Genomic DNA, 14,793 nt, shown 5'->3' on the forward strand with positions numbered 1-14,793 from the left:
CCTGAACAGACTATGCAATAAAAACAATAGCGTATTATCCAAGGTGGATATTTTCAGTTGCGAACTTACCAAATACAAGAGGTCAATAAAAGAATATTTCTCTGATGGTTTGTGAATAATGTTATGTCCCTATTGTTTATAATTTTATCATGATTTGATTTATATCTACAACCTCTCTCCATGGCTATAAATGTTTTGTTTTATAAATTTTTCGTTTTGTATAATTTTTTTAATTCATATTCATTTCGTACATATTTAATTTACTTATTCCTTATTATGCTGTCTCAGTAGAGGTAAAGTCACAAGGAGGAAATCCATAATTGGTTTTATTTTGGCTATATTATAATTATGTACAAACTGAAATATTCTTCTAGCATTCATATTTGCGACATATTTTCTCGTTGTCCAAATCTTGTTGGAAATATGCTTTCCACAGGCCATTATTGAGAGCGGAACACAAAATAATACAAAGGATGTTATATTATTTGAAATAAGAACAATGATAGTTCAGAACAGTTCATTCATTGTTCTAAATCTGAAATATCATTTTCACTTGAGAGAAGCTATTTTTACAAAGGCAAATCTACATTGCATAATAATCAAATCGCAGATTATACAACTGTATAGAATGCAAGATATTACTTTAATCGATTTATCTATATAATATAGGTATATAAAAACACACGCATTTTCGAATGCAAAGTTGTGTCAAAATTTCAAAGCAATCCGTGAAAAACTTTCGGAGATTTAAGATTTTGAACAAACAAACATTTACATTGTTATTTATATAGATTAAATCACCTACATAATAAGGAAGTTGAGTGAAAAATATTTTGACTTATAAAAAATATGTTCATGTAGATCAAAAAATATCGATTCTAAATATATAAATATATTTCTATATTATTATTCTTAGAATTAGTTAAACGTTCTTGAAAAAGCATTCAATAGCAATATACTGTATACGCTCCACGATTGGTCGAAAGAATTCTGACGTCACATGTGTCGTGACTTGTACGTACAACGGATCACCTATGGTGCATCTCTTTCTATTACATGAGAGATGGTCGGTTTAGATGAGAGAGGTGTATAGGCCAAACGTTTATTTGGGTTTGTCAAATATATGTACGTATTTGTTGTTATTATTATATGAAATGGATTTCTAAAGATACATATTCGTATAGTGCTTTATAATAATATGTTGTTTATTGCATAACTTAGAAGTTTTTATTATTATACATGTCACATAACATGTGATACACTTCAGGCCGCCGGCCGCCCAGAAAAGTCTCACAGTGAACTGGGCTGTAAACCGTTATTTTACTTTTGGTCTTTACTTTTCTGCGCGGTGGTCCTGAATTCGCGCGGAGCACGTCAACAAAATAGCGACGGCAATACCGTACAAGTACCGTACCGGGCGGGAAAAGCAAATATTCTAACTTAAAATATTAATTTAACTATGAAATCTTAATCAATTTTCTTTTTTTTTAATAACATCAATTCTAATAGACGGTTAACATTGGTAAAAAAATTACTGGAATTCCTTGTTGAAGAATTAAAATTTTTTCCATACAAAATGCTTAAGCGACGTGGTTTTCACAGTTCGAATGACGTCACACCCACACCCCGCCTCTTACCGCTCGGATTCCGCTCGTTTTGGCGGGCTTAATAAAATTTGAACTTTGAGAATTAATTTAATTATGAAAAAAAACTTTAAAAAAAAAAAAAAAAATACCAGTATTTAAGTTTGAATGCGAACATTGATAAAAAAAAAAAAAAAATGGACTCAACTTCCTTATTGCATGTTCTTTCTGAAATTGGCTATTGGGTAGAGGAAGGTACCTGGCTAATCAGATCTAGTCACTAAAAACGGTTAAATCACAGACATATGAATATATAGACTAGAAATTAAAGATGAGGGGTAAAATCAACTGTTGAAGAACGAAGGGGGTAAAGCTGACTGTGATTCGTCAATAAATCAATCTGACAGTATATAGGCATCTCGCATTATAATATCACCATTTAGTTCTTAAAAGTAAAATCTGCTTTTGAATGAATAGACATTTTTACAAGGGAGCGCAAATTACTCGCCACGTTATGAACAAATTTGCGAAGTCCAAATTTGGCAAAATAAATTTCTTCTATTTTCAGAGTCGAATATTTCGTTTACGTATTTAGTTAAGACACTTTTATAAATGTTCATAATTTACTTCCCAGCAACTAACCAGCTTTGTGTTTCGCGTCCAGACGTATCTCGATGTGATAGTATATGTTTCTACAACTGATCCATATTATACAATGTGAATATGCTTAAAATAAAGTAAAATAATGGTTATATATGGAATGTAATACGACAATTGGGTTTATTCTCTTTTTCACATCTATTTTTACAAGTTTTCATAACACAAGCCACCATTTTGCCGTGTTATTTCGTAAAATGCCTCGACCATAGCTCGACGCTAGTTCGAACAAGAATGATGACGTCACATTCTCAAGATTCACGGGAAGCCATACGCGAGCCCAGCCGGCTCCAATGGAACCGGTATGGGGAGTGGGGAATAATACGCTTTTAATCACTTAGGGCAGGTCTACTAATATTCATATGTCTATGGGTTAAATCCATTTCAAGCAACATTTTGATTGTGAATGGTGGTCTTTCGCAAGGGCAATACTGAGAGTATCTACCATTCTAGAATGAGCCGCAAATATATTAACAAACATTTTAAAATTTTAATTGTAAGTTAGGTTAGTTAACATGATAATTAAATAAAATTTATTTGTTGGTTTTGTTTATCATGGAGTTTGTCATTATTAAAAAAAAGTTATTCACTATAATAGATCTATTTTCAATTTCTCTTGGATCAGCTAGTAGTCGATTCCAGAGAAATGCGGTGAGTGCCACCAAAAGTTGATAGAATGCACTGTCATCGACGAGTCTATCTGCTGACTTTTAGCTCGATCAGATGTCTAGAAGTGGATTAATTTTCACTTCTAAAATTAGCATACAAATCAAAATTCAAGGAAACCGATGTCGCCAATGACATAATAATGTTTGGTTTTAGCCCATCTATCATGCGCTCTGTCTCTTTTATACTGCCTGACATTAAATGAAGAGAAATTAAACTATCACAACAATAACGAACGATGTTCTATATTTAAACTTTGAATCTGATCGGTTGTACTTTTGTATCATAAAAAACACCCACACGGTAATCCTCATTTTCTTCTTTATTCTATGGTAAAACGTTATTTGATAATTCTTTACTCGTTAAATTTGATGAACACTACAGAAATACTATCAACAAATGTGATTAGTAAAAGTGTTGCAGAAAATAGTACTTTTTACTTTTATCTCTCCCTATCATAACAGCGTTTATTTTCCCGTTTTCAGTCTTACTGGTTTGCAACAAACATGAATAATTGTATGCATATACAAACGTACAATGTACGTACTTACTTTATAATTGAACTTTGCTTTATTTACAATATCAGGTGTTATTTGGATTTGATGTTAATCATAGCATTAGTATTTGAATTATTTATTTTATATAGTTATGATATTATCAATGTATCCTGTTACACCTAAATATATAAATTGTCAATTTTCATTATAAAAGCCTGATAGGGTGTTAAGAGGAAGCTACAAGCCAAAAATGTGTATATTATGTGTGCATTATGTGTGCATTAAAATCGCTTGACAACGGAGTCTAGAAACATTCGATTTCAAGCAAAAAAACTGGTTTTTACTTATATTGTAAATAATTTTATAAGAAAGCAAAAAAGTTAATCAAGTGAAACTGTCACAGATAATCTTAGCTATAAAACTGTATTTTTTAAAAGTTGTTTCCTTTATGCGTTTATACATATCTATTGAAAAAAAATTTTTTTTAGTAGTTTACATTTATATTTTTTATTGAGTAATTTATTTTTTTATTTGTATTTTACTCAAGCGAAGCGATAGGAAAACCTTCAATGTATCTAATGCATATTTTTTGGTATACCTTATATAGTAGGTAATAGGCATTAAAATCGATTGACAAACGGAGTCTAGAAACGTTCGATTTCAAGCAAAAAACTGGTTTTTATTTATTTTGTAAATAATTTTATAAGAAAGCAAAAAAGTTAATCAAGTGAAACTGTCAGAGATAATCTAAGCTATAATCCTGCATTTTTTTAAAGTTGTTTCCTTTACGCGTTCATACATTTCTATTGAAAAAATATTTTTTTTAGTAGTTTACATTTATATTTTTTATTGAGTAATTTATTTTTTTATTTGTATTCTACTCAAGCGAAGCGATAGGAAAACCTTCAATGTATCTAATGCATATTTTTTGGTATTCATAATGTACACCAATTCATTATAAAGATTAATCAAAATAGTGATTTGGCATTAAGCTTCGCCTTAATGAATGACAAATATTCTCATTCATTACTCAAAATATTGTAAAGCATTCAAATTAATCTAATGCTTTGATTTAAAACTCCTGAAAATTTGATAAGACTATAAATGTACTAGAAATATTATTTTTTTAATGATAAACTAATATTTATAAGACAAGGTTTTTATGCATAGCACAAAGGATAACAAAATTAATGCTTATAATAATTTGCTATCCTTTGTGCTATGCATAAAAACCTTGACTTATAAACATCAGTTTATAATAAAAAAAATAATAATATTTGACAAGTCAAAATATTTCACCAACAAATGTAGATATAATATGTCTCGACGCCATCTAGGGGGAAATTTAGCACTAACAAAGCCTTTCCTACAAAAATAAATTTGGTTGTTTACAAATGGAAAAAAATATAATAAGCAGTAATTGTCGATTGAAGTATTTGTAGATATTGAATTATTTGGCGGGTTGGAAATAAGACGACTTAGCTCAGCGGTCCAGAGCACCTGACCGGACATCAGAAGGCGCGGGTTCAATTCTCGTCGGCGGCATTTATTTTTACATGGGAGATATTTTCAATTTGTATGGATATTTCAGGCGAGTAATTAATGCTTATAATTATTTACTAGAAACATGCCGATAATTTTAGCGCAAATGTTTTAAAACATTGTTATTTAAAATATATGACACAAATGTGGCCCAATCAAGTGAAATCGGATACTTGAGTCGGGCCATGTCAAGAGTCAGAATAATAGAAGAGTATGTATGAGACGATGTATGAATGTGAATGAGGCAAGGAGTGCGTGCCAAGACCGAGTTGTTTGGCGGTCCGTCCTCTCTGCGGTAAACGGCGTGTAGGTTAGTTGGTTATTTATAAAATCAAACTGGCTGAATCTATTTCTTGACGCAAAAATTATAGACATAATACTAGCGATGGGTCATGGCTGATTTCATTAAGAGAAGGAGCCACGGTACCAGTGGACAGGTGGAATACTCTCCTGTAAAATTTGTATATCACAAATGTAGATTCCTACAATGAAAACATGATTGTATGTAATGTGTTTTCTTTTTCATTTTAATTCTTATTTTTGTTATCTCTACAGAGGGCCTAGTCTTTAAGCAGCTGTTTTGTCCATTATTAATTTTTGTGATTATTTTATTTTAACTATACCTGTTTCGTGACGCTGAATTGTTTTAACGCCTTTTCCGCTCCAACCAATAAGGAGGCTAGGATTCAAATTTTACTGGTTTGAATCTGCGCAGTGTTGCTTTGAGTGGAATCGAGCCGCCCACGCCGGAGCGAAAACGTCATCTAATGACAGTTGACAAAAACACCATACCGAGAAAACAACCGATGTGTCAATTTGATTTTTAGCAGGAGTTATAATTAGTTCAATGTTATACGAGTGCCTGTAAATTCCTCCACCATACGAGCGCTGCCAACAGAACCATATCTTCCGTAAGTCACATTTGCGAATATCTTTTTGGTTCAGCGAACGGAGCGTTAATTTACATAGGCACATACCTGCCTAGATTATAACCATTATAATCTAACCCATGTTTCGATAGTCTATGCGATTATCGCACAATACCTGTGCATATTTTAATACTGTTAATTATGTTTTTGTAATAAATTTAAAGTCGTTTGACCAAAAAACAATTAGAGTCCTTGTGAGAACCCTGAAGGATTAAAAATCTGTTACTATATGATAAGTAAATATCCATTAAGGAATTTGAAGAATTCTTCAAATTTAGAAATTAATTTTCAAGTTCTGTGAAAGATTTTTTCATGTTCTGTTTTTATTTCAGTTCTTTCAAGCAACTAAACTATAATGATACAATAACCGAACTCGAATAGGACTTTCACAAAACCCGAAAATGAATGTTGAAATTTGATGAATTGTTCAAATTCTCCGAAACGACTCATCCTAAATGTTATATAACGTTTTAAAAATATTTTAATATCGTGCTTCTATTCTATTCTCTTGTCAAATCGACACTTTTGATTGAAATGCGTTTTTATTTTCATTATTAGGTATTCAGTATTCGGCAGAATAATAGACAGTATTCAGTCGCATACCGAATATTAAAAAAATAGCTGAATAGTTGCCGAATATTCATTGCATCTCAAATGTATAAACCCCATAATAAGCCTCGCTGTAAGCTAAATGATGTATCAAGCTGTAACATATTATAACATATATCAGGTAAAGTATTCTCTCATGTAGGAGAGAGTTCAGAAGAAATTCTTGAGATTTCTCTACTTGAGGGAGTATGGCTACTACTCGTGGCTCTATCCCACTGACTTTCTTTTGGGTATGTTCGGAATAAGAGATGTGCTTTATTTCAAATAAATCCATTTCAAATGGAAATGCAAAATGGGTATTTTCCATTTTAAATGCTTTTTTGCAACATTCTTCTTACTATCTCCACTCATCTTTTTTTCATAAGCCCCAAATATCAGTCGGTCCTCAACCTCGCTATGAGAGATAATCTACATTTGTCAAGTTGCTCCCTGGTAGGAGCCCTGGCAATTGAGTGATACCATGTAAATTACAGATACATTTAATACTAAATACGCTTTAGTATTAAATGTTTAATAGAAGTTTCTATGTTTTTAAGTTAGCAACATTAGTCCCGAGCAAATTTTTTGTAGTTTCATAATCTGTAGTCGTGGTGTTTTTGGATTTACCATCATGTAATATGTTTGTTCTACATCGATGTCCATTATTAAATGACAAAATTGTTTAAAAACTCTATAATTATTTTAATTGTTTGACCTGAGAAACCATTTTGCATTTTCAATGCATTTTGAAAATAGGTATTTTGCATTTTGTATTTGAAATGCTTTTCTAAAAACCATTTTGCATTTTCAAATGGAAAAGTTTTGACCCATTTCCATTTTGCATTTCAAATGGTTTTGGGTACCCATTTTGCACATCTCTGCTCGGAATGAACTATCTACGGGTCATGAGGGATGTGCGCATTGCTACACATTTCTTTAGACTGATTCGTGGATGGTTTGAAAACTCGGTCATCATGGAGAGCATTCATTTCTATGTTCCCGATGGTTATCTACGTCACCGACAACTTAGACCATTTTATCTCCCGGCCTGCAGTACTAACTTGCCAATGGTCATGCAGCATGCCTGTGGGGAGAGCAATCTTGCTGTTGAACAGAATCAATTCGGATATCGACATGTTTTGCATCAATGAAGCTTCCTTTAAAAGGCAAGCTCTATTATCACTGGTATAGTTGATATTTGCACTGTTAATATTAATCTAAGAATTTTTATTTCAAAAATATTTTAAAAACGCATTGAAATTAACAATTTTGTAATGTTTTTGAAATGAATAAACAGAATTGAATTGAATTGAACATAATTGGATGAAATACAAACGGCATTCAGCTAAATATTTTGAAAAATCAGAATAAGCATGTTGAATAAGTGTACAAACAAGAAGCAGTGATGGATTGTTATATAAATAAAGGCAAAGATTTAATAAAAGAGAAATTGATACATAAGATTGAATAATGAATAACAGATAATAAAACATTTACAGAACCCAGTAATTCACTGCTCAAATAATGTTTTGGTATTTTAAAGCATAACTTGAAAAGTGTATTTTTGTACACCATCTATGAATGCGTAGATTATAACGTACATTACGTTTACCCTTTAATTGATTTCAAATTACAGAAGAGTATGACCATCTGAATCGTTTACGTCAGTTTTTTGTTATTTGAATCATTAAACCCTTAGACACATTATGCTACATACGTATTATATGTTGGGGTGACACACTACGCTATAATCTTACTCAGGAGAGGGGGTCAGATCAATTTGGGAACTGCCGCCGAATATCATTTCTTTGTATGGGATCTGCCACTTTGACATATGGCCATTTTTTTATACTTTTTTATTTTTGATTAAACATTTTGATAACAAATTTTTTATGTTCATTTCTAGTAATAAAAATGGAAACCATATTTCAATCATCTTTCAAAAACAGATTTTAGTTTTAGGATAATTTTTTTTCAGAAATTTTCCATTTATTTGGATTTTAATGCAAAGCGGAAATTCACAAAATTTTCAGACTTTTTGACAGAAATACAACGGTCAATATGCCAGAGGCCTGAGCGGTTAAAGTATCATAGCAATTTTTATTCAAAGTTCAAAATTTTCCTTATAAAACAATCCCTTTGCCGCATTTTGGTTGTTTTAGTAAATATGCATAAATTACTTAATCAACCCAAAATTAAGAACCTAATAAGTTATTTTGTGCATGTAAAGAGTTGTTTATTGTAGTAATTGTTGAAAAAAAGTGTGATTTCCATTGTCTGGACTTAAAAGTGAGGCTGTGAGGTAAATAATTAACAATATTATTAGCTGAATTTGTGGAAAATGTAGCACTCGGTTAGATAAACTTCCGCTGCACGCTTAATATGAAAACAAAATTATAAATAGCACTTAGTTTCAACTTAATTACTACAAGAAACAGCTATTTATGTAGTGGAAGATGGTAACAGTTGCTTTAAGCCCAATTTCTACCCAATTATAACAAGTTTCTCGTTAAGTTTTCAAGTTCCAAAAAAATATATGTTATTTTTGAAGATAATATCTTTACATTTGTTATGCAGAAACGTTAATTATTTGAAATTTCGTCGATAGAAAAAAATCACAAAGTAAGCTCCGAAAATTATTAAGAACACGTTTTGTTCTGTTATTTAATATGTTATAGGCATGAAAAAATTCACAGTATATCTTTAAATGCAACTAAAGCGTTTTTCGAGAGATTTTTGCTCTATTTCAAACGAGTTGTGTTTTATTAAGAATTTTTACCATTTTCGCTTAATTATTATCGTTTTTTAATATTAGTGCGCTTCCTCTAGCATTCGTATTTACATATCTCCCTTTCAAACCATCTTTGAACGCTTACTACAGGGCCTTAATTGTGCAAACTATCATTTAGGGCGCTCCCTCTAACATTTGTATTTACATATCTCCCTTTCAACCAATCTTTGAACGCTTACTACAGGGCCTTAATTGTGCAAACTATCATTTAGGGCGCTCCCTCTAACATTTGTATTTACATATCTCCCTTTCAAACCATCTTTGAACGCTTACTATGGGGCATTAAAGTTACATTTTTTCGCAATAAAAGTTATGTTTGAAGGTTAGAAAATACTTTTTGATCTGTTAAACATAGTACCTACTTTGTTAGTATTTATAAAATATGTTGTCGCTTTGGCAATTTAAAAGTACTTGATTATTGTAATATTCTCTCGTTCTGATTTTAAAATGAAAATTGGATACGGCGAAGATATAGCGCAAAATAGCGAAGAAAAACAAAAGTTGATGCTGTGAAAAAACAAGTACGTATTTTAGTATGGTGTTTTCTAACATAATTATTCTAGCTTTTGACAAAAAATAATTACTACTGTTTACCTTTAAATAGTTACTTTTGTGAGTGGTAGCTGCCATTATACAAATGTCTGTAAAGATTTCTAATTTTATACAAAGCATTGGCAGCACTAATTAATTACGCGTTTTTAATAAAGTTTCTCACCACGTATAACTCCTTTTCCTAGCCGATGAATCAAACAATCATAAATGAATATCATTAATAACTAAACACGTTTAAACCGAATTGATTAACTTTGAAATTGAGCTGAAAGAAGGTTGAATTTTGACAGAAGCTGGCAGATTTTCGTTCAAAAATATATTGCGCAGTCTAAATTAAAAAGTAAAATCGGATATATTTGATTTGATACTTGCAATTAAAGGAAATTAGAATACGTAATAGATTGTGTCTAGGACGGGGAGTAATATTCCTAGATTGACATTGAATTAATGCAATGAAAAGGGACCACCAACCTGCGCCATCTGTGGCCTTTGGTTCACGTCTTTCATGTCCACACTGCCAGGGTCTATAACATTGATGAGATTGCAGAGAAGCACTCCATCTCTGAGGGTATAAGCCAGATCCTGGATCGTGCTTTGAGGCCAGTTCGCCTTGTGGTCCGTCCGGAGAAGGCCGCATCTTGTTAACCACGAAGCGCATTCTCTCCACAGTTCTTCGCCCCCTGTCGCCATTTTCACGGATAAACACACTCACATAACATTGATTATCACATTCGAATCTATTTCAATTAGAAACCCATTAATAAGGGTTAATTAATCATTGACATACAAATTCATACAACAAACACCAACCAAACACCAGTTTTTGACAACTTAATCAGATACGTTCCGTTCGCTCTTAGCTCCCTTAGCTGTCAAAATTTCTCTTCGCTGATTGGCCGTACTTATTTGTCCTTCGTTCTCATTGGTGTGTTATTTTCTTAGGAGAAAGATAAGCGAACGGAGCAAATCTAGATGAACCATAAACACTAAAAATGTTTATTGATTTCGTACGGAATTCTCGATGAATGAACCAAAAATAGACCTCCAATATACTGAACACCTGCGGTAGCCACTCTCAAAAGGGAACACTCCGATGTTTCTATTTGAGGGGGAGAAGTGTTTACATTTAATCTGAGATGTACACTTTAGATTTTATTTAGAATATTATGTAAAGGGTTTTAGTTTTAAGATCATACATTATTTGGACACTTTTTTGTTGTTGTATTATAGTATTGAATAATTTGTTTAAAAGTCATAGGCCCACACAGCATCCCCAAATATGACAACTCAGAAGCTTCTGTGAAAATATAAAATAAAAAAAATATTCGATAGGTAACTATGCTATGATGGACAAAGAATCCATTATCGCATTTCAAATCAAACATTATATTAATTTCGGTTGTTTGTGGGTCCTCACAAAATCTGGATCAATGAACTCAATTTTACTTTGAATTTTGAGCCGTTGGCCTCAGTATTGCATAAGAAAAAAAAAGAATTACTCGTGGATTACATTCCTGGAAAATACAACATTATTTTTTCATTTTTTCCGTCTGTCCGGGTTAAATCTTCCCCACAGGATAAACTAAACCCTTCCACAAATGATCATCTAGTCAATTCACATTATGCAAGTGTATTATATAAGCATAATAAATACAAAATAATACTAAAACAACACGTCAAATCACCAGAGATCAAATGGGAAAATAATTCACCGACTCCAGATATTTTCATATCAGAGGGTTCGGCTCGGTAGAACTTCTAACAGGGCCTATAAATCCTACTGATCCCTCAACATAAATATTTAAAAAACCTTTCGTAATCCTACATATATTTAAAATGACTGATTTTTGCATTTTTATGCATAAGTATAATAATTTGTTATCCTTTGTGCTTTGCATATAAATCTTGTATGACAAACATTAGTTTATCATTAAAAAAATAATAATATTAGACATGTCAAAATATTTCACCAACAAATTTTAATGTAGATATAATATGTCTCGACGCCATCTAGTGGGAAATTTAGCACTAACAAAGCCTTTCCTACAAAAATATAGCTGGATGTTTTCAGGTGGAAAAAAACATAATAAACAATAATTGTTGTATGAAAAATACTAGTGCATATTGATTTTTTTGGCAGGTTTGTAATGAGCCTATGTAGCTTAGTGATTAGAGCAGCTGACCGGAAATTATAGGGTTGCAGGTACAATTCCCGTCGGCGGCATTTATTCTTTTGGGAGATTTTTTTCAATTTTTGTGGATATTTCAGTTGAATAATAATTTGCAATCCTTTGTGCTATGCATCCTTTGTACCATGTCTCAAAAACATAAGTTTATCATTAAAAAAATAATATTTAATTATTGAAGACAATATTAGCAATTCCTAAACGAAAATTTGAAACAGAAAAATCAGATAAAGATACGATAGATATTTCAAATTTTCGTTTAGGAATCGCTAATATTGTCTTCAATAATTAAATATTACAATTTGAGTTTTTACTCGTAGTTATTCCAAAAATAAAATATTCATCCTAGACTTGCAGAAAAAGTCAATAGATGTCGCACATTAAAATAAAATATATTTATTTAAAGACACTGTCTAAAAAATGTCTGAAAAATGAAGACAATGTTGTTAGTTCTTATTCCAAGTATGATACAGTTAAATATGACCGAAGGAGATATGTTCCCATTAGCTCAGTTGGTAGAGCGGTGCCCCGGCAAGGCAAAGGTCCTTTGGTTCGAGTCCTAGATGTGACCGTATCTTTTTCTGTTTCAAATTTTCATTTAGGAATCGCTAATATTGTCTTCAATAATTAAATATTACAATTTGAGGTTTTACTTTTTAAGTTTACCAAAAAATAAATATATTATTTGCAGTATGTCTTTTATCAATGTGATGTAAATAATAAGCTGTGATAAGTAAAGGTACCAACAAACTTTCTAATAAATTTTCCAATCCCTCCCGTTCTCCTTTACCCTCTGGTGTGAATGCTATAGTTACCCTACTGTAGGTACCTACCTATAATATTATATTTGAACAGATAAATATTTTAATTGTCTTCAAAACTGGAATCATAATATTACACGATTTTTGAAAGGACTGCGCCAGCAAGAATACTGCCAACTTCAGTATTGGCAGTAATTTCAACTAATTATTGGTTGTGCACTTCGGGCGCCGACTTACCCAGGCGCTGATAATACCTAACACAGTGCCGTGAGAATTTTACTAGCGCCTTTTGACTAAGGGCCGTCCCCTTTTTACTGACAACTCTGACCACCAGAAGTGCAAGAGTAGGCAGAGGACGGCCGCTAAACAACTCAGTCTTCGCACATACTCACATTCACATTCATACATACTCTTCTGTTATTCCGACTCAAGTATCTGGTTCACTTGATCGTCCCAAGTCTTCCGCGGGTGTCCCAGACTTCTTCTATCATTTACATTTGTGTCATATATTTTCCTTACATTCCTTTCTTCGTTCATTCGCTCTATATGCCCAAATCATCTAAGCATCTCTTTCAAAATCCTATTCATTGCGCCTACATCAGCCTTGTATTCTTTGCGAATCTTCACATTTTTCACATGATCACACATGGTTTTACCGCACATAAGCCTCAAGGATCTCATTTCTACAGCATTCAGTCTGCTTTCGTTCTTTCTCTGCCAGTTCCATGCCTCACTACCATACATCAGGTACTGTTATATCGGGGATTATTAAAGAATAAAAGACTGTTGACTCAGACCTATGACGTTTATTGACACTCTTGCACATTAGTTATTATCTCCCAAGTGACGCATCAGGACTGCCAACATAGCAATACATATCAGGTACCAGCACTCCATTGTGGACTGCTAGCTTCGCTTATTTGGACAATTTTTTGTTACCGCCAACTGTGTTCAGTCCTCCATTCATGGAGTTACCTGCATTTACCCTTCTTTCAATATCTCTGTCAGCCTTCCCATCTCTCGTAAACATACTTCCTAAATACACAAACTCATCCACCTGCTCCAAGTATTCCTCATTCACAACTATATTGCATACTGTTTTCGTACTCTCTTTTTCAAACATCATGACTATAGACATACTTACATTCATCATCAACTCATTCTTGGTTCATCCTAGACACAAGAGACTGTAGATCTTCCATACTGTTAGCAATCAGCACCGCATCACATAGCAGGCAAAATACTTGTGGACTGTTAGCTTCGCTTATTTGGACAATTTTTTGTTAGTGCCAACCGCGCGTAGTCCTCCACTAATGCAGTTAAGAGGAAGCTACAAGCCAAATTTTTTTATATTCTTGGTATACCTTATATCGTAGGTAATAGGCATTAAAATCGCTTGACAAACTGAGTCTAGAAACGTTCGATTTCAAGCAAAAAGCTGGTTTTTACTTATTGTAAATAATTTTATAAGAAAGAAAAAAAGTTTATCAAGTGAAACTGTCACAGATAATCTTAGCTTTAAAACTGTATTTTTTAAAAGTTGTTTCCTTTATGCGTTCATACATTTCTATAGAAAAAACATTTTTTGTAGTATTTTGCATTTATATTTTTTATTATGTAATTTATTTTTTATTTGTATTCTACTCAAGCGAAGCGATAGGAAAACCTTCAATTTAACTAAAGCATATTTTTGGTTTTCATAATGTACACCAATTCGTTATAAAGATTAATCAAAAAAGTTAGTAACATTAAGCTTCCCCTTAACTACATTTACCCTTCACGGCATAAAATCCATTAAAATGTATGAAAAAAACCAAGCTGCACAACCAGCACTGCCAGGAGTCGCTATGGGAAATGTCAGAAGTTGGAAATATTACAACTACATATTATAGAGTATTTGGTGCTAGTATTTATTATAATATAATCTCACCTTCCTGGTTTAACCACAGCAAACGACAAGAAAGGACTAGGGCAAAAAATTACATAAAGGGGAGGTGGAAAATCAATTAACACCAAATAAATTAGAAAATAATTTCCATTT

General features: G+C 32.3%; 1 protein-coding gene across 1 annotated transcript in view; it reads right to left on the minus strand.

The window, feature by feature from the left end:
- Vav (Vav guanine nucleotide exchange factor) overlaps positions 1-10,636 on the minus strand; it is a 61,623-nt gene extending 50,987 nt beyond the window's left edge. The window contains exon 1 of the mRNA XM_089643613.1: positions 10,277-10,636. Within this exon, the coding sequence (XP_089499739.1) occupies positions 10,277-10,495 (219 nt within the window). The 5' untranslated portion in view covers positions 10,496-10,636. The remainder of the gene's footprint in view (positions 1-10,276) is intronic.
- Positions 10,637-14,793: the final 4,157 nt, after the last annotated feature.

The sequence above is a fragment of the Hesperophylax consimilis genome, chromosome 19, assembly GCF_061612785.1.
Source record: "Hesperophylax consimilis isolate HC1 chromosome 19, BYU_Hcon_1.0, whole genome shotgun sequence".
In the NCBI taxonomy this organism is placed as follows: domain Eukaryota; kingdom Metazoa; phylum Arthropoda; class Insecta; order Trichoptera; family Limnephilidae; genus Hesperophylax; species Hesperophylax consimilis.